Source organism: Pseudophryne corroboree, chromosome 5 (genome assembly GCF_028390025.1).
Source record: "Pseudophryne corroboree isolate aPseCor3 chromosome 5, aPseCor3.hap2, whole genome shotgun sequence".
NCBI classification, from domain to species: Eukaryota; Metazoa; Chordata; class Amphibia; order Anura; family Myobatrachidae; genus Pseudophryne; species Pseudophryne corroboree.
Window position 1 is genome coordinate 499,848,485 of NC_086448.1, and position 26,781 is coordinate 499,875,265.

The following is a 26,781-nucleotide window of genomic DNA, read 5'->3' on the forward strand; positions in this document are numbered from 1 at the left end:
AGTTCCAACACATTGATGTGTAGACAGGACTCCTGGTCTGACCAAAGACCCTGAAAAATTTTTTCCCTGTGTGACCGCTCCCCATCCTCGGAGGCTCGCGTCCATGGTAACCAGGATCCAATCCTGAATTCCGAACCTGCGACCCTCCAGGAGGTGAGCACTTTGCAACCACCACAGGAGGGACACTCTGGTCCCTGGGGACAGAGTTATTTTCCGATGTAAGTGCAGATGGGACCCGGACCACTTGTCCAGAAGGTCCCATTGAAAAGTCCTTGCATGAAACCTTCCGAAGGAAATGGCCTCGTAGGCCGCCACCATTTTCCCCAGAACTCGAGTGCATTGGTGAACTGACACCGTTTTCGGTTTTAGCAGGTCTCTGACCATGTTCTGTATGTCTTGGGGTTTCTCTATTGGGAGGAAGACCTTCATTTGTTCCGTATCCAGTATCATACCTAGGAACAGTAGTCGAGTTGTTGGAATCAACTGTGACTTCGGTAGATTTAGAATCCAACCGTGTTGCTGGAGCACTCTCAGCGAGAGCGCCACACTACTCAGCAATTTCTCCCTTGATCTCGCTATTATCAGGAGATCGTCCAAGTATGGGATAATTGTGACTCCATGCTTGCGCAGGACCACCATCATTTCCGCCATTATCTTGGTGAAAATCCTCGGGGCCGTGGAGAGTCCAAATGGCAACGTCTGAAATTAATGACAATCCTGTACAGCGAATCTCAGGTATTCCTGATGGGGGGCATATATGGGGACATGAAGGTACGCATCCTTTATGTCCAGAGACACCATAAACTCCCCCTCCTCCATGTTGGCTATTATCGCTCTGAGAGACTCCATTTTGAATTTTAATCTTTTTATGTACAGGTTTAGGGATTTCAGATTCATAATAGGTCTGACCGAACCGTCCGGTTTCGGGACCACAAATAGGGTTGAGTAGTAACCTCTTCCCTGCTGCTGCAGGGGACCCTTGATTATCACTTGCTGTATACACAGCGTTTGAATTGCAGCTAACACTACATCCCTTTCCGATGTGGAAGCTGGTAGGGCCGATTTGAAAAATCGGCGCGGGGGCACCTCCTCGAATTCCAATTTGTAACCCTGGGAAACTATTTCCAACACCCAGGGATTCAGGTCCGAACTGACCCAGGCCTGACTGAAAAGTCGAAGACGTGCCCCCACCGGTGCGGACTCCCTCAGGGGAGCCCCAGCGTCATGCTGTGGGTTTTGGAGCAGCCGGGGAGGACTTTTGTTCCTGGGCACCTGCCGAAGCAGGTGCTCTCTTACCTCTGGCGAGGAAAGAGGATTCCCTCTTTTGGACTTGTGCGACCGAAAGGACTGCATCTGATAGGGTGTTACTTTCTTTTGCTGTTGGGGAATATATGGTAAAAAATTTGATTTACCTGCTGTAGCTGTGGAAACCAGGTCCGTCAGCCCATCCCCAAACAATACATCACCCTTATAGGGTAGTACTTCCATATGTTTCTTGGAATCCGCATCACCCATCCATTGGCGAGTCCATAAGGATCTTCTCGCTGAGACAGACATGGCATTGGCCCTAGAAGCTAGCAATCCAATGTCCCTTTGAGCATCCCTCATAAATAAGACTGCGTCTTTTATGTGGGCTAGAGTTAAGAATATAGTATCCTTATCCATATTATCAAAGTGATCTGTCAGCTCATCTGTCCAAGCTGCAATTGCGCTACACACCCATGCCGACGCAATTGTCGGTCTTAGCACAGCACCCGTATGAGAATAAATACACTTTAAGGTAGTTTCTTGCCTGCGGTCTGCAGGGTCCTTAAGGGCCGCTGTGTCAGGAGACGGTAGCGCCACTTTCTTGGACAAGCGCGTCAGGGCTGCGCGCCTTACCTTATGAAGATCTGATGTCTTCTGCCGCCTAAGATGTCTTCTGCCTTCTCATCCGGCTTCTATCTTCGGCATCTGTGAGGAGGACGGCGGCGCGGCTCCGGGACGAACCCCAGGTGAGACCTGTGTTCCGACTCCCTCTGCAGCTAATGGTGTCCAGTAGCCTTAGAAGCAGTGCCCAACTTGACAAGCCAGCTCTGCTTCTCTCTCCTCGGTCCCACGATGCAGGGAGTCTGTTGCCAACAGGACTCCCTGAAAATAAAAAACCTAACAAAATTATTTTTCAACAGAAAACTCTGGAGAGCTCTCTGCAGTGCACCCATTCTCCTCTGGGCACAAGATCTAACTGAGGTCTGGAGGAGGGGCATAGAGGGAGGAGCCAGTGCACACCCATAGTCAAAGTTCTTTTTAGGTGCCCTATCTCCTGCAGAGCCCGTCTATACCCCATGGTCCTTACGGAGTCCCCAGCATCCTCTAGGACGTAAGAGAAAGTAAAAGATATCGCTCAGAAGGGCCAATCTGAGTGAGATCTTTTACAATCTCGTCCAGTGTGTACACTCAATGTCGTAAACGATGTGCACTCCCGTGCATTGTTAATGACCCCCTCCCTCGTCTGAACATGTACAGACAAGGGAGGTCCTTGTTAACAATAGCCATGCTGCAGATGGCCTTCGTCCCCCCCCCCCCCCCCCCCTTCCCCGTCGCTCCCTTTCCCGCTGGCATTGACAAGTGCCGGCGCGCCGCCGGGTACCCGCCACAGCCAATAACGGCGTCGGCGAGGACTCGTGTAGTGTGTATGGGGCTTTAATCACCAAACTGACTAATAAATACGGTAGTTATAACTCCCTGGAAGGGAACCAGTGTGTATTGCAGAACCCATTTGACAAGTAATTAGAGCATATATTTAAAATAAGTATATAAATGATGAACACTCATTTCTCTGACGTCCTAAGTGGATGCTGGGGACTCCGTAAGGACCATGGGGAATAGCGGATCCGCAGGAGACAGGGCACAAAAGTAAAAGCTTTAGGATCAGGTGGTGTGCACTGGCTCCTCCCCCTATGACCCTCCTCCAAGCCTCAGTTAGGTTTTTGTGCCCGGCCGAGAAGGGTGCAATCTAGGTGGCTCTCCTAAAGAGCTGCTTAGAGTAAAAGTTTTGTTAGGTTTTTTATTTTCAGTGAGTCCTGCTGGCAACAGGCTCACTGCAACGAGGGACTTAGGGGAGAAGAAGTGAACTCACCTGCGTGCAGGATGGATTGGCTTCTTAGGCTACTGGACACTAGCTCCAGGGGACGATCACAGGTACAGCCTGGATGGGTCACCGGAGCCGCGCCGCCGACCCCCTTGCAGATGCTGAAGAGAGAAGAGGTCCAGAAATCGGCGGCTGAAGACTTCCCAGTCTTCTTAAGGTAGCGCACAGCACGGCAGCTGTGCGCCATTGCTCTCAGCACACTTCACACCAACGGTCACTGAGGGTGCAGGGCGCTGGGGGGGGCGCCCTGGGCAGCAATGAAAGTACCTATGCTGGCTAAAAATACATCACATATAGCCTCTGGGGCTATATGGATGTATTTAACCCCTGCCAGGTTGTCAGAAAAACGGGAGAAGAAGCCCGCCGAAAAGGGGGCGGGGCCTATTCTCCTCAGCACACAGCGCCATTTTCCTACACAGCTCCGCTGCTAGGAAGGCTCCCAGGCTCTCCCCTGCACTGCACTACAGAAACAGGGTTAAAACAGAGAGGGGGGGCATTTTGTGTGGCGATATTATAATATATTAAGATGCTATAAGGGAAAACACTTATATAAGGTTGTCCCTGTATAATTATAGCGTTTTGGTGTGTGCTGGCAAACTCTCCCTCTGTCTCCCCAAAGGGCTAGTGGGGTCCTGTCCTCTATCAGAGCATTCCCTGTGTGTGTGCTGTGTGTCGGTACGTGTGTGTCGACATGTATGAGGACGATGTTGGTGAGGAGGCGGAGCAATTGCCTGTAATGGTGATGTCACTCTCTAGGGAGTCGATGGCTTATTTAGGGAATTACGTGATAATGTCAACACGCTGCAAGGTCGGTTGACGACATGAGACGGCCGGCAAACCAATTAGTACCTGTCCAGGCGTCTCAAACACCGTCAGGGGCTTTAAAACGCCCATTACCTCAGTCGGTCGACAGACACAGACACGGACACTGACTCCAGTGTCGACGGTGAAGAAACAAACGTATTTTCCATTAGGGCCACACGTTACATGTTAAGGGCAATGAAGGAGGTGTTACATATTTCTGATACTACAAGTACCACAAAAAAGGGTATTATGTGGGGTGTGAAAAAACTACCTGTAGTTTTTCCTGAATCAGATAAATTAAATGAAGTGTGTGATGATGCGTGGGTTTCCCCTGATAGAAAATTATTGGCGTTATACCCTTTCCCGCCAGAAGTTAGGGCGCGTTGGGAAACACCCCCTAGGGTGGATAAGGCGCTCACACGCTTATCAAAACAAGTGGCGTTACCGTCTCCAGATACGGCCGCCCTCAAGGAGCCAGCTGATAGGAGGCTGGAAAATATCCTAAAAAGTATATACACACATACTGGTGTTATACTGCGACCAGCGATCGCCTCAGCCTGGATGTGCAGCGCTGGGGTGGCTTGGTCGGATTCCCTGACTGAAAATATTGATACCCTTGACAGGGACAGTATTTTATTGACTATAGAGCATTTAAAAGATGCATTTCTATATATGCGAGATGCACAGAGGGATATTTGCACTCTGGCATCAAGAGTAAGTGCGATGTCCATGTCTGCCAGAAGATGTTTATGGACACGACAGTGGTCAGGTGATGCAGATTCCAAACGGCACATGGAAGTATTGCCGTATAAAGGGGAGGAGTTATTTGGGGTCGGTCCATCGGACCTGGTGGCCACGGCAACAGCTGGAAAATCCACCTTTTTTACCCCAAGTCACATCTCAGCAGAAAAAGACACCGTCTTTTCAGCCTCAGTCCTTTCGTCCCCATAAGGGCAAGCGGGCAAAAGGCCAGTCATATCTGCCCAGGGGTAGAGGAAAGGGAAGAAGACTGCAGCAGGCAGCTCCTTCCCAGGAACAGAAGCCCTCCACCGCTTCTGCCAAGTCCTCAGCATGACGCTGGGGCCGTACAAGCGGACTCAGGTGCGGTGGGGGGTTGTCTCAAGAGTTTCAGCGCGCAGTGGGCTCACTCGCAAGTGGACCCCTGGATCCTACAAGTAGTATCCCAGGGGTACAGATTGGAAGTTCGAGACGTCTCCCCCTCGCAGGTTCCTGAAGTCTGCTTTACCAACGTCTCCCTCCGACAGGGAGGCAGTATTGGAAACAATTCACAAGCTGTATTCCCAGCAGGTGATAATCAAAGTACCCCTCCTACAACAAGGAAAGGGGTATTATTCCACACTATTTGTGGTACTGAAGCCAGACGGCTCGGTGAGACCTATTCTAAATCTGAAATCTTTGAACACTTACATACAAAGGTTCAAATCAAGATGGAGTCACTCAGAGCAGTGATAGCGAACCAGGAAGAAGGGGACTATATGGTGTCCCTGGACATCAAGGATGCTTACCTCCATGTCCCAATTTGCCCTTCTCACCAAGGGTACCTCAGGTTCGTGGTACAGAACTGTCATTATCAGTTTCAGACGCTGCCGTTTGGATTGTCCACGGCACCCCGGGTCTTTACCAAGGTAATGGCCGAAATGATGATTCTTCTTCAAAGAAAAGGCGTCTTAATTATCCCTTACTTGGACGATCTCCTGATAAGGGCAAGGTCCAGAGAACAGTTGGAGGTCGGAGTAGCACTATCTCAAGTAGTTCTACGACAGCACGGGTGGATTCTAAATATTCCAAAATCGCAGCTGATTCCGACGACACGTCTGCTGTTCCTAGGGATGATTCTGGACACAGTCCAGAAAAAGGTGTTTCTCCCGGAGGAGAGAGCCAGGGAGTTATCCGAGCTAGTTAGGAACCTCCTAGAACCAGGCCAAGTGTCAGTGCATCAATGCACAAGAGTCCTGGGAAAAATGGTGGCTTCTTACGAAGCGATTCCATTCGGCAGATTTCACGCAAGAATTTTTCAGTGGGATCTGCTGGACGAATGGTCCGGATCGCATCTTCAGATGCATCAGCGGATAATCCTGTCTCCAAGGACAAGGGTGTCTCTTCTGTGGTGGCTGCAGAGTGCTCATCTACTAGAGGGCAGCAGATTCGGCATTCAGGACTGGGTCCTGGTGACCACGGATGCCAGCCTGAGAGGCTGGGGAGCAGTCACACAGGGAAGAAATTTCCAAGGAGTGTGGTCAAGTCTGGAGACTTCTCTCCACATAAATATACTGGAGCTAAGGGCAATTTACAATGCTCTGAGCCTAGGAAGACCTCTGCTTCAAAGTCAACCGGTGCTGATCCAGTCGGACAACATCACGGCAGTCGCCCACCTAAACAGACAGGGCGGCACAAGAAGCAGGAGGGCAATGGCAGCAAGGATTCTTCGCTGGGCGAAAAATCATGTGATAACACTGTCAGCGGTGTTCATTCCGGGAGTGGACAACTGGGAAGCAGACTTCCTCAGCAGGCACGACCTCCACCCGGGAGAGTGGGGACTTCATCTGGAAGTCTTCCACATGATTGTGAACCGTTGGGAAAGACCAAAGGTGGACATGATGGCGTCCCGTCTGAACAAAAAACTGGACAGGTATTGCGCCAGGTCAAGAGACCCTCAGGCAATAGCAGGGACGCTCTGGTAACACCGTGGGTGTACCAGTCGGTGTATGTGTTCCCTCCTCTGCCTCTCATACCCAAGGTACTGAGAATTATAAGACGGAGAGGAGTAAGAACTATACTCGTGGCTCCGGATTGGCCAAGAAGGACTTGGTACCCGGAACTTCAAGAGATACTAAGAAGGGACTTGCTTCAGCAAGGATCATGTCTGTTCCAAGTCTTACCGCGGCTGCGTTTGACGGCATGGCGGTTGAACGCCGGATCCTAAGGGAAAAAGGCATTCCGGAAGAGGTCATCCCTACCCTGGTCAGAGCCAGGAAGGAGGTGACCGCACAACATTATCACCACATTTGGCGAAAATATGTTGCATGGTGTGAGGCCAGGAAGGCCCCACGGAGGAATTTCAACTCGGTCGATTCCTGCATTTCCTGCAAACAGGAGTGTCTATGGCAGTGGTGCAAGTAGAAAAAATGTCTTACGGGTACTGTGTGCGCGCGCCTTCGTCGCGCGCGCAAAAAATGGGTGTGGCCAAATGCCACATGGGGCGTGGCCAATGGAAATGGGGGCGTGATACACATATGGGGGAGGGGCAGATACACGTATGACCCCAATAGTGCCAGATACACGTTGCCCCACAGTGCCAGATATACATTGCCCCACAGTGCCAGATACACATTGCCCCACAGTGACAGATATACATTGCCCCACAGTGCCAGATACAGAAATGCCCCCAGAGTGCCAGATATACATTGCCTCGCAGTGTCAGATACACGTTGCCCCACAGTGCCAGATATACATTGCCCCACAGTGCCAGATATACATTGCCCCACAGTGCCAGATACACATTGCCCCACAGTGCCAGATACAGAAATGCCCCCAGAGTGCCAGATATACATTGCCTCGCAGTGTCAGATACACATTGCCCCACAGTGACAGATATACATTGCCCCACAGTGCCAGATACACATTGACTAACAGTGCCAGATACACATTGCCCCACAGTGCCAGATACAGAAATGCCCCCAGAGTGCCAGATATACGTTGCCTCGCAGTGTCAGATACACGTTGCCCCACAGTGCCAGATATACATTGCCCCACAGTGCCAGATATACATTGCCCCACAGTGCCAGATACACATTGCCCCACAGTGCCAGATACAGAAATGCCCCCAGAGTGCCAGATATACATTGCCTCGCAGTGTCAGATACACATTGCCCCACAGTGACAGATATACATTGCCCCACAGTGCCAGATACACATTGACTAACAGTGCCAGATACACATTGCCCCACAGTGCCAGATACAGAAATGCCCCCAGAGTGCCAGATATACGTTGCCTCGCAGTGTCAGATACACGTTGCCCCACAGTGCCAGATATACATTGCCCCACAGTGCCAGATATACATTGCCCCACAGTGCCAGATACACATTGCCCCACAGTGCCAGATACAGAAATGCCCCCAGAGTGCCAGATATACATTGCCTCGCAGTGTCAGATACACATTGCCCCACAGTGACAGATATACATTGCCCCACAGTGCCAGATACACATTGACTAACAGTGCCAGATACACATTGCCCCACAGTGCCAGATACAGAAATGCCCCCAGAGTGCCAGATATACGTTGCCTCGCAGTGTCAGATACACGTTGCCCCACAGTGCCAGATATACATTGCCCCACAGTGCCAGATATACATTGCCCCACAGTGCCAGATACACATTGCCCCACAGTGCCAGATACAGAAATGCCCCCAGAGTGCCAGATATACATTGCCTCGCAGTGTCAGATACACATTGCCCCACAGTGACAGATATACATTGCCCCACAGTGCCAGATACACATTGACTAACAGTGCCAGATACACATTGCCCCACAGTGCCAGATACAGAAATGCCCCCAGAGTGCCAGATATACGTTGCCTCGCAGTGTCAGATACACGTTGCCCCACAGTGCCAGATATACATTGCCCCACAGTGCCAGATACACATTGCCCCACAGTGCCAGATACACAAATGCCCCCACTGTGTCAGATATACATTGCCCCCCGTGCCAGATACAGAAATGCCCCTACAGTGCCAGATATGCCCCCAGTGCCAGATATCCCCCAGTGCCAGGTATACATGCCCCCCCAGTGCCAGATATCCCCCAGTGCCAGGTATACATGCCCCCCTGTGCCAGATATCCCCCAGTGCCAGGTATACATGCCCCCCTGTGCCAGATATCCCCCAGTGCCAGGTATACATGCCCCCCTGTGCCAGATATCCCCCAGTGCCAGGTATACATGCCCCCCTGTGCCAGATATCCCCCAGTGCCAGGTATACATGCCCCCCTGTGCCAGATATCCCCCAGTGCCAGGTATATATGCCCCCCAGTGCCAGATATCCCCCAGTGCCAGGTATATATGCCCCCCAGTGCCAGGTATATATGCCCCCCAGTGCCAGATATCCCCCAGTGCCAGGTATATATGCCTCCCAGTGCCAGATATCCCCCAGTGCCAGGTATATATGCCCCCCAGTGCCAGATATCCCCCAGTGCCAGGTATATATGCCCCCCAGTGCCAGGTATATATGCCCCCCAGTGCCAGATATCCCCCAGTGCCAGATAGAAATGCCCCCCCTCCCCAGTGCCAGATATCCCCCAGTGCCAGGTATAACCCCCCCCCCTCCCCCTTCCCTGCTCACCGCTGCCGCTGGCCGCTGCCGTCCTGTGTGAGGGAAGGAGAGCGCAGCCTGTGCCTCTCCTTCCCCTCAGTCTCCGGCGGGTGTCTCACAGTTTAATTCAGCGCCGATCCGTGAGCCAATCAGAGCTCGCACCGCGAGCTCTGATTGGCTCACGGATCGGCGCTGAATTAAACTATGACAGCCGCCGGAGACTGAGGGGAAGGAGAGGCACAGGCTGCGCTCTCCTTCCCTCACATCAGCGGCGGTGCGAGGAGCGGCGGCCCGTCGGTGTGGGTACGGCGTACCCACGGCTAAATTCTTACGGGTACGCCGTACCCACCCGTACCCGCCCACTTGCACCACTGGTCTATGGGCCTCAAATTGGGGTCCATTAAGGTTCAAATTTCGGCCCTGTTGATTTTCTTCCAGAAAGAATTGGCTTCAGTTCCTGAAGTCCAGAAGTTTGTCAGGGGAGTACTGCATATACAACCCCCTTTTGTGCCTCCAGTGGCACTGTGGGATCTCAACGTAGTTCTGGGATTCCTCAAATCACATTGGTTTAAACCGCTCAAATCTGTGGATTTGAAATATCTCACATGGAAAGTGACCATGCTGTTGGCCCTGGCCTCGGCCTGGCGAGTGTCAGAATTGGCGGCTTTGTCTCACAAAAGCCCATATCTGATTGTCCATTCGGACAGGGCAGAGCTGCGGACTAGTCCCCAGTTTCTCCCTAAGGTGGTGTCAGCGTTTCACCTGAACCAGCTTATTGTGGTACCTGCGGCTACTAGGGACTTGGAGGACTCCAAGTTGCTAGATGTTGTCAGGGCCCTGAAAATATATGTTTCCAGGACGGCTGGAGTCAGGAAAACTGACTTGCTGTTATCCTGTATGCACCCAACAAACTGGGTGCTCTTGCTTCTAAGCAGACGATTGTTAGTTGGATGTGTAATACAATTCAGCTTGCACATTCTGTGGCAGGCCTGCCACAGCCAAAATATGTAAATGCCCATTCCACAAGGAAGGTGGGCTCATCTTGGGCGGCTGCCCGAGGGGTCTCGGCTTTACAACTTTGCCGAGCTGCTACTTGGTCAGGGGCAAACACGTTTGCAAAATTCTACAAATTTGATACCCTGGCTGAGGAGGACCTGGAGTTCTCTCATTCGGTGCTGCAGAGTCATCCGCACTCTCCCGCCCGTTTGGGAGCTTTGGTATAATCCCCATGGTCCTTACGGAGTCCCCAGCATCCACTTAGGACGTCAGAGAAAATAAGAATTTACTTACCGATAATTCTATTTCTCGTAGTCCGTAGTGGATGCTGGGCGCCCATCCCAAGTGCGGATTGTCTGCAATACTTGTACATAGTTATTGTTAACTAAAACGGGTTATTATTGTTGTGAGCCATCTTTTCAGAGGCTCCGCTGTTATCATGCTGTTAACTGGGTTCAGATCACAGGTTGTACAGTGTGATTGGTGTGGCTGGTATGAGTCTTACCCGGGATTCAAAATCCTTCCTTATTGTGTACGCTCGTCCGGGCACAGTATCCTAACTGAGGCTTGGAGGAGGGTCATAGGGGGAGGAGCCAGTGCACACCACCTGATCCTAAAGCTTTTACTTTTGTGCCCTGTCTCCTGCGGAGCCGCTATTCCCCATGGTCCTTACGGAGTCCCCAGCATCCACTACGGACTACGAGAAATAGAATTATCGGTAAGTAAATTCTTATTTTAACCAATTTTCCTGTATGGAGATTTAATATTGATGAATGATTGTGACTAAACCCAAGAAACTCCTACAGCTTTTGTCATCATGATCAATTAACCTCTTCTTACTTGTATCTATTACAATCACTGGTATGTGATAAATCCAGCATGTGATGAGCGTAGGTTGTCTGTGGTATTAGTGCTTACTGCATGTACTGTACAGCAGTGAGGTCAGATGAGGTGCCTCAGTAACAGTGTCTTGCTTGCACTCCAGTCCGTAGATGATGATTTATGGTTGCTTCTATGAATTACACATCCTTGTTACAGCAAGCCGCTTTCTGTCCGTTAAACTGACAGCAGAGATAAAAAAAAAAATATCTAATGTTAGTTTGTGTTGCACAAGCAGCAGCCACCTCTTTGCTGATGAAAGGCTTAGTGCCTGCCAGCCGCCTTTTTACATCAACGAATTTCCTCTACAACTGCCAAAACTAAGAACTCTTTTTAAAATGATCCTCATCCTTCTGTGACTTTCCTGTGCAGTTGTCGTCTCCGCCTAATGACACCTTTCTGGAGAAAGGCCATGAATTTTCCATCTTTAGTGAAGCGGATGTTTAACCTAATTGTCCAAACACTAAAAGATCAGTAACCTTGATTTTTTTCCCCTTGTCATTGATTCCCTTTGAATGTATGAAGAGCTATCATATAGTTTTATTTCTGTTTTGGGAATTAAAAAATGGATAACATACTGTACAGTACTGAGAGGAACCATCACTTGATGTTACAAGGGAGTCATTTTAACCCTTTAATAATCATATGAACAGCTCTACAAACACTAGAATTCTCTTTTCAGTTATATACACACAATGAAGGAAATGTTAAATATAGGTCACTTACCTTTTAAATAGCTCTGAAATTCAGCTAATCATATAATGCACATCATGTGCTACTTGACCTGGCATTGTGCACTGATTATTTCCTGTTGAAAAAAATATTACCTTCCCCTGAAAAACCTATCTGATCTACTCTTCACGATGGAAAAATCCTATTACACTTGCACCTATCAAGCTGCCTGATGTCACTCTGCAGACAAGCATTTTATGGGCATCAGATATAGATTCCTTTTGCAAAGGAAAGTTATGCAAGTAGCCACCAAAACTTAAACTATATGTCAGAACCGGATTAAGGGGGAGGGGGGGGGGGGGGGCACAGGTGCTCAGTACCCCGGGCCCCCCTGTCCCAAGGGGCACCCAATGGAAAATACATACTGATCACTGGTGGACCGCAGACAATTATACCTCCAGAGTTTATAGCTGCTGTACATTGCATCCCCCCACCTGAGCTTACACCCGCAGCCGATAATTACCCCCAACCAGAGCTTGCATCTGCTATGGACATGGCCCCACCCCCTACCCCCTCCGTCCCCTATGCCACAGCTTACACCCATGGCTGCCGCTGTACCTCTCGTACAACACGGGACCAGGGGGATTGGAGCAGCGTCGCACAGCAGGAGGGAGTGCACCCACACCCACCCTGTGGTTGCATGTACTGAGCAGTGTGAGTGGAGGAGCCATGGGGCAGACTGGTTAAATGCCCACTGTGCCCAAGAAAATGGCCAGGATGACAGGCGGCACAGCTGGCATGTAATGAAGCCAACACAGGAGGCCAGAGAAAGAGGGAGACCATGGGAGGCCGCAGCAGAGATTCATGACTGAGAGGTAAGGAAGACACCGTTACTCTAGTAACCAGGTCACCCCCTGCTCAGGTGTACAGGACTGTCCAGGTTGCCCATCTGGCTTCCCATGCCATCTATCTGCCAGCTGGGACAGTTGTCAGATGCATGGCAGAGAAGACAATGCAGGAAACCTCCCTGTCAGGCTGGCACTTAAATGTGTGTCTTGTCAGGCTGGCTCTCGCTGCTATAGGTGTTTTACCAACCACATCCTGGCAGGGATCCCGAAGTTCAGAATACCAACACCGTGATCCTGGCCGCCAGAATGCCGGCAGTGGGGCGAGCGCTAGAAAGCTCGCCCCATGTTCTGTTCTCACTCTATGGGTGTCATGGACACCCACGTGTGAAAATAGCCCTGGTGCCGCTGCCGGCATTCTCGGAGGTTGGTATTCTGACTGCCGGGATCCCGACCGCCGGGATATTGACTACATTCCCTTGGCAGGAGGAGTGGGTGCAGTCCCTCCTATCTTAAGTGCCCGAGGCCCCCATAGACGTAATCCGCCCCTGCTATATGTATATACACACACAGACACAAACAGTAGCAGCACCGGGGTTGGTGACACCCAGTGCGGGCAAGAAACCTCCTCTGTTCGAAAATGGGGCACCACATCCTGGGTAAGGGATTGGGCCACATGAAAGTCATTACTAGTCTCTCTGTGGGTGGTGGCGTCGGGTGGGGTCATTGTGTGCTCTGTAGGGGTGCTGCTCCTGTCACTGTGGTGTACCTGTGCTGTTAGGGGTGCTGTCCTGGCTGTCACTGGTGTTTCATGTGCTGTAGCTGTTCATGGGTGTTGTTGTCCTTGCTGTCACTGTGTTGTACAGGGGGCAGGGGCACTGTCCTCCTGTATGCTGTAAAAATTCAGGGGTGCTGTTGTTAAAATAAAAGCACACTGGTCCTGTATGCTGTGAAAATACAGGGATGCTGCCCAATCTTGTATGCTGTAAAAATTCAGGGGTGCAGTTGTTAAAATAAAAGCACACTGGCCCTATATTCTGTAAAAATTCAGGGGTCCTGTTGTTAAAATAAAAATACACTGGCCCTGTAGGCTGTGAAAATACGGGGTGCTGGCCCAGTCTTGTATGCAGTAATAATTCAGGGGTGTTTCTGTTGTTAAAATAAAAGCACACAGGTCCTGTGTGCTGTAAAAATACAGGGGTGCTGCTGTTAAAATAATATTACACTGGCCCTGTATGCTGTAAAAATTCAAGGGTGCTGCTGTTGTTAAAATAAAAGCACACTGGTCCTGTATGCTGTAAAAATACAGGGGTGCTGCTGGTAAAATAATATTACACTGGCCCTGTATGCTGTAAAAATTCAGGGGCACTTCTGTTGTTAAAATAAAAGCACACTGGTCCTATATGCTGTAAAAATACAGTGATGCAGTTGTTAAAATAAAAGTACACTGGTCCTGTATGCTGTAAGAATACAGGGGTGCTGTGAAAATAAAGGGGCACTGTTCTGTGTGCTGTAATAATAAAGGGGTACTGTCCTATAAAATAGAGAACAATTTGTGGAAGATCCCAAAAATAGTGGAAGATCAGGAACAACTTCCAGTTCTTAGTACTAGTGCTGAAGCTGCTTCTGCCACCAGTCATGATATTAATTATACAATTCCATCAACGTCGTCTTCTAAGGCCGATACCCAATGTCATAGTGGGCATGTAAAATCCAAGAAGCAAAAATTAATAATCAGAAAAAAAGAAATTGTATGATGAGAAATGCACAATTGGCAATATGCCATTCACGATACGAAGTGGCAAGGAAAGGTTACGGCTTTGGCCTATGTTCATGACTGGTGGCTCAGCTTCTCATGAGGATTGAGGCCAGTGGTGCAAGTAGAAATATGTTCTTAGTTGTACTGAGTGCCGAAAATGGGCGTGGTCATGGGAGTGGCTACTTGACACTAGCGGCGTGGCCAAACAACAGCCCCTTTTTTGAGGGGGAATCTGGAGGCAAAGCTAAAAATATATAGTAATGCCTCCAGTATAATAGAAATATATAGAAATGCCCCCAATTTAATAACAATATATAGTAATGCCTCCATTATAACAGGAAAATACAGCCACTGTCGCACTCCCAGTAACCCTGACAACCATGGTCTTGTTGCTTTGTGGCACATTATAATTGTGGTAATGGCAAAGTGTGTGGAAGGTGGTACTGCGTACTCGCTGCCAAATTCTTAAGGGTACTCCGTACCCGCATACTTGTACCGCTGATGGAAGCCCTCCTCCCTCTCCGAAAATTAAACAAATTAAGCTTGTTAAAGCACTGGAAAAAACAACTGTGCATTTAGAGATATCACAAATTCCCAAGGAGAGTCCAAGTGTGTCCGTAGTTGCAATGTCTAGGCCTGACCTTCCCAAGTCTGTATGGAAATAGGAGGCTTCTACGTCGCATGACCCCTGCAAGTGCTGGGAGGATCACTGCCAGTTCAGTTGCTGATATTCAGATTGAGGATGTCACTGTAAACGTACACCAGGATGAGGAGGATATTGGTGTAGCTGGCGCTGAGGAGGAAGTTGACGATGAAGATTCTGATGGTGAAGTGGTTTGTTTGTATAAGGCACCAGTGGAGACAGTTGTTGTCCATGGGATTAGAAAGCCCATTGTCATGCCTGGGCAAAATACCAAAAAAGCCACCTCTTTGGTGTGGAATTATTTCTCCACAAATCCGGACAGCATGTATCAAGCCAGTAGGGGTAAGGACGCTAACCACCTAGGAATATCCTCCCTTATACGTCACCTGCAGCGCATTCATCAGAAGTCGTTGTCAAGTTCAGAAACTCTGGTTAAGAGCGTAATCAGTCCACTGACACCTAAATCGCATCTTCCTGTTGTGCCCAAGCTCCTGCAAGCTACACCACCAACTCCCTCAACATCAATTTCCTCCTCAGTCAGAAATGTAAGTAGTCCTGCAGGCCATGTAACTTGCATGACTGACGAGGATCCTTGAGTGGTATGCCTACTGCTGCCGCTGCTGTTGTTGCTGGGAGTCGATCGTCATCCCAGAGGAGAAATCGGGAGACCACTTGTACTACTTCGATTAAGCAATTGACTGTCCAACAGTCCTTTGCGAGGAAGTTGAAATATGACAGCAGTCACCCTGTTGCAAAGCGGAGTACTGAGGTCATAACAACTATGCTGGTGTTAGACGTGCATCCGGTATCCACCATTAGTGCAGTGGGATTTAGACAGTTGATGGATGTAATATGTCCTTGGTACCAAATCCTGGTACCCAGATTCCACTTAACTAGGCAAGCGATTCCTGGACTGTACAGGGACATTAAGAAAAGTGTCATCGGTGTCCTGAAAAATGTGGTTGTACCCGGTGTCCACTTAACCACGGACATGTGGACAAGTGGAGCAGGGCAAACTAAGGACTACATGATTGTGACAGTCCACTGGGTAGATGTATTGCCTCCCGCAGCAACAACAGCAGCTGGAACAGTAGCAGTATCTCCCAAACGCCAACTTGTTCCTAGGAAGGCTACGCTGTGTATCACCAGTTTCCGTAAGAGGCACACCGCTGACAACCTCTTACGGAAACTGAGGGACATCATTGCACAATGGCTTACCCCACTTAGACTCTCCTGGGGATTTGTGATATCTGACAATGCCACCAATATTGTGAGTGCATTACATCTGGGCAAATTCCAGCACATACAATTAATTTGGTGGTGCAGAATTTTTTTAAAAAAATGACAGGGGCGATTAGGAGGTGCTGTTGGTGCTCCGAAAAATTGCGGCCCACTTTCGACATTCAGCGACTGCGTAGTGAAGACTGGAGTGCCATCAAACACTCCTGAACCTGCCCCGCCATCACCTGAAGCAAGAGGTGGTAACGAGGTAGAATTCAACACTCTATATGCTTCAGAGGATGGAGGAGTAGCAAAAGGCCATTCAAGCCTATACATCTGCCTACGATATAAACAAAGGAGGGGAAATGCACTTGACTCAAGTGCAGTGGAGAATGATTTCCGTGTTGTGCAAGGATCTCCAACCTTTCGAATCTGCCACACGTGAAGTCAGTTCAGACAATGCCAGCTTGAGTCAGGTCATTCCCCTTATCAGGCTTTTGCAGAAGCAGCTGGAGAAATTAAAGGAGGAGCTAAGACGGAGCGATTCCGCTAAGTATGTGGAACTTGTGGATGGAGCCCTTCATTCGCTTTGCCAGGAATCAAGGGTGGTCAATCTGTTGAAATCAGAGCACTACATTTTGTCCACCATGCTCGAGCCTAGGTTTAAAGCCTACATTGTATCTCTCTTTCCGGCAAACACAAGTCTGCAGATGTACAAAGACCTGCTGGTGAGAAAATTGTCAACTCAAGCGGAACGTGACCCGTCAACAGCTCCTCCTTCGTTTTCTCCCGCAACTGGGGCTGCGAGGAAAGGATAAGAAGCTGCCAACAATGACTGACATGTCTACTGTCACTGCATATGATGCTGTCACCATTGAAAGAATGGTGGAGGATTATATGGGTGACAGCATCCAAGTAGGCACGTCAGACAGTCCGTACGTATACTGGCAGGAAACAGAGGCAATTTGGAGTCCCTTGCACAAACTGGCTTTATTTTACCTAAGTTGACCCCCCCCCCCTTCAGTGTGTACTCTGAAAGAGTGTTTAGTGCAGCCAGTAACCTTGTCATCGATCAGTGTAGGAGGTTACTTCCACAAAATGTGGAGAAGAGATGATGTTCATCAAAATTAATTAGAAATTTCTCCAGGAAGACCTTTACCAGCAATTGCCTCCAGAAAGTACACAGGGACCTGTGATGGTGGATTCCAGTGGGGACAAATTAATACTCTGTGAGGATGAGGATGTACACACTTATAGGGGTGAGGAATCGGAGGATAGGGATGACATCTTGCCTCTGTAGAGCCAGTTTGTGCAAGGAGAGATGAATTGCTTCTTTTTTGGTGGGGGGATTAATTGCTTCTTTTTTTGTGGGGGCCCAAACAAACCAATCATTTCAGCCACAGTCGTGTGGCAGACCCTGTCACTGAAATCATTGGTTTGTTGAAGTGTGCATGTCCTGATTATACAACATAAGGTGGGTGGGAGGGACCAAGGACAATTCCATCTTGCACCTCTTTTTTTTTCTTTCCATTATTTGCTTTTTGGGGCCTAGGTTTTAAAAGTGCCATCCTGTCTGCCACTGCAGTGCCACTCCTAGATGGGGCAGGTGTTTGTGCCGCCCATTTGTGTTGCTTAGCTTAGTCATCCAGCGACCTTGGTGCAACCTTTTGGTCTTGAAACAATATTGTGAGGTGTGAGGTGTTGAGAATAGACTGGAAATGAGTGGAAATGAATGTTAATGAGGTTAATAATACCATAGGATTAAAATGACCCCCAAATTCTGTGATTTTAGCTGTTTTTATGTTTTTTTCAAAAATCATCCAGATCCAAAACCAAAACCCGAAAGGGTGGTTTTGGCAAAACCAGTCCAGACCCAAAACAAGAGCGGGGATCCAGATCCAAAACCAAAACACAAAACCCGAAAAGTGTCCGCCGCACATCTTTAATTTTCAGTGGTTGACCTAATGACTATCAACAGTATCCAGGTCAACTCATTGATCCAGAACCAGATGGGGAGTTTCTAGGTATGCAGAAACACCCTCCCTGTGGCACACTCATTGTTATGAATACTGCAGAGCAGCAAAACAATCTTATCCCGTTTGCCAACATGATCTAATTGACATGTGGCTGGAATATTGCTAGATTACACTTGTTTACAAAATGTTTCTTAGTTTTTGTCATGAGAGTGAATATACTGTAGGTGAATCTGATAGTACTGTATTTTCTGTGCTGAATTCAAACATCATTTTAGGATGCCTCTATCATGTAAGGATTTTGAGTGTTTATAACTTACCTTAAAGATTCAGAGACGATCGTAAACTTAGCACATCTACGATCAGTTTCTCTGACATGTGGGGGGACGCTCAGCACAGGGCTAGTCACGCCCTGCCCCCCCCTGCACAGGTGTGAAAGCATCGCACAACGGAGATGCTTTTGCACCCGCCAAGTAGCTTTCTTGTCTATGCAGCCTAGCTGCACTGGAAGGCAGCTGCCCACCGCAAACTGGGTTGCATCGGCTGCATGTGATGTCATGCTGCTGCCACAGCCCCCACCCCCCCTTCCCCCGCAATGGTCCGGACATGTCTGCGCCCCCCCAATGGTATTCTAATGCCGTTGGCATGCCCCCTCCCGCCCCACGACCGTCTCTGCTTGTCAATCAGGCAGAGGTGATCGCACCAGTGAGATGCTTTCGCATCTAACTGGTTGCACATGCGCTGTGTGCCCGCCACACGTGTGCACTGTGTGAAGGGCTTCAGAGTGCGATCACTGTTGTAGCAGCAATCGCCTCTGAATTAGGCCCCATGTTCATCGCTGACTGCTCCAACATCTGCTGTGAAGAAATCCAGGCGTGATTCCAAGAAATGGATTTTCAAAGACGTGTTACATCCCATGGTCTTGTAAGTTTTTAAAAAATTGTCCACTTTTTCTTTGTAGTTGTCTGCCTTGTTATCCCAAAGAAGTTGAGGCAAATCTATTGTAAGACTCCCAGCTTTTTTTATTTTGACTCAACTGACCATCAAAGCTTCCAACTTGAATTGTTATCTTATTTGAGGTCCTACAAAGATCCTTCTTTGATCTTTGCATCACTGATCCTTAGGAATTTATTTGTTAAGTATGTAAATCCAAGTCCACTTTGATCCATTGCTTTAATAAAGTTCTTCATAAGACCAAGCTTTATATGGAGTGATGATAGATATACTTTTCAAGTGGTGTACTGACATTTTTCTTTCCTGGTGTTAGTGATGTTCGCTTTGGTCACTGCTTGCGAGCGTAATGATTTTTCCGGTCTCTGCTGGACCACTTACATAGAAAACAACAATACTTCATGAAACCATGTTAGAGTCCAATCAAAAGACAAATTACATTTCCTGCTCTCATATGTTTCTTTCACATCAGCAGAGTAAGCTAGTAGTACTGATGGAAACTTATTTCCATTCTGGAGAACCACAGCTGGGAGCAAATGGTTTGTTGTGCTGTCTTTTGCTCTTATCCATTACAAGATTTTCTTTCCAACCAGCCAGTTTGTTTAGTGTATTACCAGCTTAACAAACATTTTCATCAGACCAGCCGAACATCCATCTTCTTCATCATACAACTTCTCTCCAACTTGTGAGGTCACAGTGTCTGTCTGCTTCTGCATGTTTTGAATAAATGTTCTTTTTTTATAATGAATTAAGCCATGCTGGTGCTCAGAGCCGGAACTAGACACCTTTGTGTCCTGTGCCAGAAAGAAACTTGGTGCGCCCCCCCCTCAAAAAAAGTTAAAACAGGGACAATGAGCGCTTAAGGTGCGCAGCAAAAAAATAGGGGAGTGGCTTCATGGGGAAGTGTAGTGGTCACAAAGTAATACCAATTCATATTACTCCGCACAGCTGTCTCCATCTCTGGAAAAAAAAAAATTCAGCCCCCTGCGTGCGCTATTGTGTTAAGCAGATAGCCACCATGCTCCTAGCATACTCACGTACTAGAACCAAGGATCCTCTGGCCCTGCAGCCATACAACTATTGAAAGGGGAAAAACCCTGTAGACTCTTGTGGCACTTCCCTATATGCAAACAGGAGCTGTTGCATTGCCTTTTCCTAGTCCCTGCCCTCTGATTGTACATAAGCCTGCAACAGGTTTTTGAGGGTTCCATTATTTGTTTCACCCAGTATGTTAGTCTGTGAAATATAGGGGGTGATCCTTAAGGGACGTATTCCCCATTTTTCTCACAATATCTCTAACAATTCCCCCTGAAATTGGGCCCCCTGATCCATTACTACCTCTTGGGGATGGCCTATGGTTCTAAATATGTCACTCAGGGCCTTGGCTACATGCTCTGAATCTATAGATGAGAGTGCTACAGCTTCGGGATAGCGAGTTGCAAATTCTACGAGGGTCAGAATATATCTTTTTCCTGTATAACTGGGAATCTTAAGGGACACAACTATATCTATGGCTACTCGCTGAAAGGGCTCCCTGATTATAGGTAAAGGGACTTCTCGGTGTACAACTCCCAATCTTTGACAGGTATCGCAAAAGGCTTGATAATGCTTCACATCATGGGACACCTTGGGCCAAAAAAAGGTTCTCAAAACTCGAGCAAACATTTTCCTGACTCCAAAATGCCCTGCTGCTGGGATCTCATGGGCTAAGGTCAACAACTGCTGTCTATACCTCTGGGGAACCACCAATTGCTTTAAGACAGTACCGTGGTCCTGATCATCAGTATGAGGAGAAATTCTATACAACAACCCATTCACCCACTCTAACTTATACTCCTTTGAGTCAAATATCCCACTATCTGCTGCACTGCGAAGTTTGGCTAAGGTTGAATCAGTTTTTTGCAGCTTTCTGAATTCACTCCTATCCACCTCCCCCAGGTCAACTGCTGTACCGCAATTCATACACATATCATTATCAGCAATGGGGCATAACACAAACTCTAAGGGCCCTATAGCAAAAATGTTAAAGTTCCCCCCAATACCACCTCTCAGCATTAACACACGCAGACAGACACACACACACACACACACACACACACACACACACACACATACACATCACTTCTCAGTGATTCTTCATCCCCCCAACTCCTTCTCACCTCTCCACTACTGCAGTGGCTAACACGTCAGATAGGAAGTGAGAGAGAAGAGTGCAGTCTCCCTTCCCAGCAGTGAAACCAACCTCAGGATCCTGGGCAAAAGGGTTATGACCTTGTGGTAAGGAGTGTGGCTTTGCATATAGAGGGCATTACTTCATGGCATGCAGCGGATGAACAGATGCCGTGCCTATGCGCATGGCATCTATTCAGAGTATGGGGAGAGTCTGGGAGCAGCCCAGCATCTTTGAGAGTACTGGGCATGCCCCGGAGTGACAAAAATGGGGTTGGGTGAGCCATGAGGTCCCGTCCCCTAGCAACACAATGTCACACCACCTTTTCTGGTGGCATTTTCAGAACTGCTTCCCTACTGCCCAGCCCAGCATGCGCAATTTGTTAGAGGGAGGAGGCCGGGCAGTGGGTAGAGAAGGACAAGCAATGCTGGGTGTAGGGGTAAAAGCGAGTCCTGGAAGAAGTCCGGGTCCCCAAGCAACTGCACCCCCTGCACCCAAGGTAGCAATGCCCTTAGTATGGGTTCACACCAGGGTACCAAAACCAAGTCTGCCCCTTCTGCACCCATTTACCATACTTACCTTTCCATTGGCACTGCAGATATCACTGGACACATGGCGTAAGTTCCTTGTCTCCAGAGATCTGCGCATGCCATTAGGAAATTGGTGCCCTTGCCATTTTCCAGGAGATCGGAGCATGCTCAGCAGACTCTGGCCCAATGCCAGAGTTTACAGATGGCATGCACCAGTGAGGAGGGGGGGGGTGGCGTGTGCGGAGGCTGCACATGGGCCATCCCATCTTTTCATCCTGCTGTTAATAATTCTTCTTGATAAATAAGATGTAAATATATGAGTAAATGTAAATATCAAACCGTAAAGAAATGTATTAATAGAGTTATGGCAAAAAGGTTTTAGTTGGAACACAATGGCGCTGGAACCTTAAGATAAAACCCTTCAAATGAATGGGAGTTGGTGAATCCACTGATAAAAAGTGATAGTGGAATGAATTCCAAGAATAAAGTGCATTTATTAACACAATTACAAAAAACAATAACAACAGTTAAAAACACATACATTTCATACAAATCAGGATGTGGCAGGTGGAGTTGTTCAAAATAAAGTGACTTGTGCAATGAATTATAGGGAGATCTCTCACCATATATAATCCCTGCGGTGGGCTAGCTTTTTGTAAAGCAAATTGGAACCATGGCTGATTAGCCTGGCACCACCGCAGAAAGTATTAATCAGCATTCAAGTCCTTCCACTCGTGTTACTGCTCCCCGTCCAGCAAATCCTCTTTCCAAGCAACGCGTTTCGGTCATCTGAAGTGACTTTTTTCAAGATTGGATAGAGGATTCCTTAATGGATCCATATTTATACCCCTCCTATCAGGCTCAATTGATTACACATGCAGCTAGTTCGGAGCCGCCGCTTCCCGGTACATCCGACCGGAAGTGACGCTCCGTGCGTTCCATCGACTTCCGGAAATGACGTACTATGTGTTCCATTCACTAACTGGAAGTCGCACATCGTCCATCTCATGCTCCTGTATTCCATAGCTGACAGTCAATCATACTTAATAGAGTTATAAAAAAAGATTATGACACGTTACCTGAATTTGTATTAGTTAAATGTAAGTGATTTGTCATGAAGGAGAAATGGTTGCTAAGTAATGTGTCCCTATGGTTTCTCCTTACTGTTACTGCTTTATTTTCCCCATGTTCCCCTGTTTGGATATATCACAGACAAGTCACTTGTTTCCAAATGTATCTATCTATCTTCATCCGCTAAGAACCTGCACTTACAGTATATATAGGTATTATAACAGTATTGGATAGGCCAGCAACAATGTTTAATAGTACTTAATGCACCTGGAACAATATTCTGGAAATAGGCAATGAGACCTGCTGGTTATTCTTAGTATAAGTCATTCAGGCCTCAGATCTCTAAGATGGTGTATGAAAATATCAATTCATTATTAAACATTTTAAAATGAATGGTAAATCTTTAATAAATAAAGTGTACCTTTAGCTTGTCCTGTAGCTTTTACAGGACAAGCTTAATGTATGTTAGAGGTTGGCACAGGAGTGTAAGTGTGGGCAAAATTGATGCATTGTCTCTATACAGCATTTTGATTTGTGGGTGTTTTGAAAGCCCTTTAAAGAAGACCCATTATTTAATTGACAGGTGCATTGTAAGAAATATGTTTGCAAATACAGGTCTTTTGTATTTGTGCATAGGGCGTTGTTTGGAACAATAGAAGTACCCCACTCTAATGTACAGATGCCAGGCAGTAACTTGACATTTTGGCTTCTGTTGCTAGTGTAGTGACTATTAGATTAGGGTCCTCATGAATAATAGTGATTTACACCCACTCCTTAAAAGTATTAATGCAGTTAACTAAGCTAAGCGTTGGAAAACAATCTGCTCCGTCTCATTAGTGCCGCTGAAAACACCATCTGCTTTTGTTGTTTCAAAGAAAAGGATTACAGACCATATTTAAGAAAAAAAATCCTGGCAAGTCTGGCATTACTAAATGTAGGGCCTAATTCAGACCTGATTGCTGCTGTGCGTTTTCGCACAGCAGCCGTTCAGGTCTGAACTGCGCATGCCAGACAGCTGACAGCCGTTTCAGCCCTGCGATCGCCTCTGCCTGATTGACAGGCAGAGGCGGTCGTTGGGCAGGCCGACGGCATTTGTCCGCTGTTTTAGGGACGCGGTCCGGGCAATGCAGGCGTGACGTCACACGCAGCCGCTGCGATCGCCCTGACAGCGACGAATAGCTCCCTGCCAGCGCACAGGAGCTGCCCTGGTAGGGAGCTACTCTTCAAGTACAAAAGCATCACCACTGTGCGATGCTTTTGTACTTGTGCAGGGGCGGGGTAGGGCCTGACATGCGGGGCGGACTAGCCCTGTGCTGGGCGTCCCCCGCATGTCAGGGAAGCTGATCGTAGATGTACTAAATTTAGCACATCTATGATCAGGTCTGAATTAGGCTATTAGTTAGGTAGAAAACTGCCATTAAAATCAGTAAGCCAAAAGGGAACATGGTAAACACACTATCACTAATAGGGGTGCACATAATTAGAAGACACAGCATGCAGCATTTATTGCCTGATTCAGAGATATACGCATTCTCAGCTGCATCCTCACGCAGCGACTGTGCTAAAATATGCAAACGTCACAGCCGCCAGGAGTTTTATTAAGACAACATGGCCATGTGCCTGCATTTTTGACACCAGTCCCACTTTACCTCCCCCAAAAGCCTCCTGCCTGTCAATCATTATGCAAATAAATCTTCTCAGTGATCACTGTCACAAGGCCATTGTGACACATACGTGGGTGACTTAGACTTATGTGCAGACTGACAGTAATTGCGCAACTGCAAGAAAATCGGGTTAGCGCACAACTACGAATCAGGCCGTTAGACTATGAGGACAAAGGTCATTATTTTTAATAATGCATTTTCATGAGCCAGGGATTACATGTAAATGTGTTTTGATGGTGAGGTTGAAAAAACAATAAAACTGGCACATATGTGTCATTTCTCATACACATATTGTAAACAATATTTCTATAGGCATGTCTTCATTCAGACTGCCGACATGGTTGAAATGTCAATAGTGCAACTGTCAACATTCATAATATCAACATGGACGTAATGATGACATTGGGAATGTTGATAGTCACAATGTCAGCTCAGCAGTACGTGACAGTATAACTATGGGTAGACTGTGGTTAGGGATAGAGAAGGGCTAGGACTCAAACACTGTAAAAACATTATTTTGACATGCCGATTGTTGACATCATATGTCAACATAGTGCAACATTTTGAATCTTGACATTCTATAGCACCCACTTTCTATTTTATTGTAGTTACTATATTGTATTGATGATTACAGAATAACTTATATACCGAGCAGCTGGGATATAAATTTGCACATGGTGACATGATGCTCCCACTGGATAAAGCAAAATATACTGCAGTCTTCCCAATGCACTATGTGATTTTGATGGAAAGTTATGTTCAGCTATATTTATTTGATGACTTCATTAAGTGAGAGCGTTAAATGCAGCCGCTCACTGATGGTGAGTATCATTGAAGTCCAGCCAGTTTGTTGAGTAGTTGGACATACCAGCTTCTGTGCCTAATTATGTTTGGACTTTGTGGCATTCATTTGATCATTTATAAGAACTTGAGTGGTCAAGCTCTGGTTTCTGCTAATGGTTTGTTTCTCTATTTAGTGTACGGTCCGGTGCCTCACACCCTTTCTGAGGACTATATTGCAATGCAAACCAAGAGGATGCTCGACATGAGAGTGAATCCTGTCACAGGCTTTTCCTCCCACTGGGATTATGAGAAGAATGAATGGAAAAAGTAATACAACTCTGGCTCGATGTGATGCAGTATACATATGGAAATAAAATACATATATCATGCAAAAATGTTTCCTTTGTTTATTGTACACTTACAGTAAGTACATGGACATGTCTGCCATAGACAGCAGCTGCAATGGTATACACAGCTGGGAGGTACCCACCTTCCCTCTCAAAGCCAGGAAAGCCCCTATGTCTGTATGTGAGCTTTTGATTATTGGGCAGTGCATTGGTGCCCTTACACAACTATGCTATGCAACGCACAAACATGTAAGTGTGACACATGGTTTGAAAGTAACTCAAATTTTTCAGGAAGATATTGCACAAAGTAAGGTCTATATCACATGACCGGTAATGGCCGCCTTTGAATGTGGCATATGTTTGGTTCCCTAAAACTGACAAGCATAAGTAGTGATACAATAAAATCAATGGAAAATAATATTTCACTATTAAGCTCTCAGTATGCTGCATGCATTCTTGGGTTATAGTTAAGCATAATTTTCCCATTGATTATAGTGTGACTACATGATACCAAATTAACCTGCAATACATTGTAAAATAATGTGGGGATAAAATAAAGTTGTGCAGTTATTGAATAAACCAATGTTTTTATACAATATGTTTCCTTATTTTGCTTTAATTTCCTCAACATAAAATGTCTTAATATATTTTAATGCACATCTGTTAAGAAAATATGACTGCTGTTTAACTACAGTAGGCATACAGCAGAGATAGGGTTAATAAGGCTGAGTGTAAACTAGGCATACAGCAGAGAGAGGGTTAGTACTACTCCCTTCCATCAGCTATAAGTGTGTATTTGCACTTACAGTATTTGTATAATATTTTGATATATATTTTAAAAAAGCCCAAGAAATCGGTAAAAGAATAAAAGGCGAAAAAACATATCTTACTAAAGGATATTTACAGCATGCAAAACAACTAAAGCACAGTGTAAAATGTTTCCAGTGCTATGTGCCTGCTGTAGTTGAGTTTTCACCAAAGTGTTTGGCTTTGCAGAGCAATATGGCATTTGCG

General features: G+C 47.2%; 1 protein-coding gene across 13 annotated transcripts in view; it reads left to right on the forward strand.

The window, feature by feature from the left end:
* LOC134927903 (cytochrome c oxidase subunit 4 isoform 1, mitochondrial-like) overlaps positions 1-26,326 on the forward strand; it is a 353,718-nt gene extending 327,392 nt beyond the window's left edge. For 12 of the 13 annotated variants that reach the window (XM_063923002.1, XM_063923005.1, XM_063923004.1 and 9 more), the window contains one exon: positions 25,615-26,325. In XM_063923002.1, coding sequence (XP_063779072.1) covers positions 25,615-25,751 — 137 coding nt within the window. In that variant the 3' untranslated portion in view covers positions 25,752-26,325. Of the gene's footprint in view, positions 1-25,614 lie in introns of all 13 variants that reach the window. The other variant, XM_063923015.1, reaches the window with a different exon arrangement.
* The last annotated feature ends 455 nt before the right edge of the window (positions 26,327-26,781 follow it).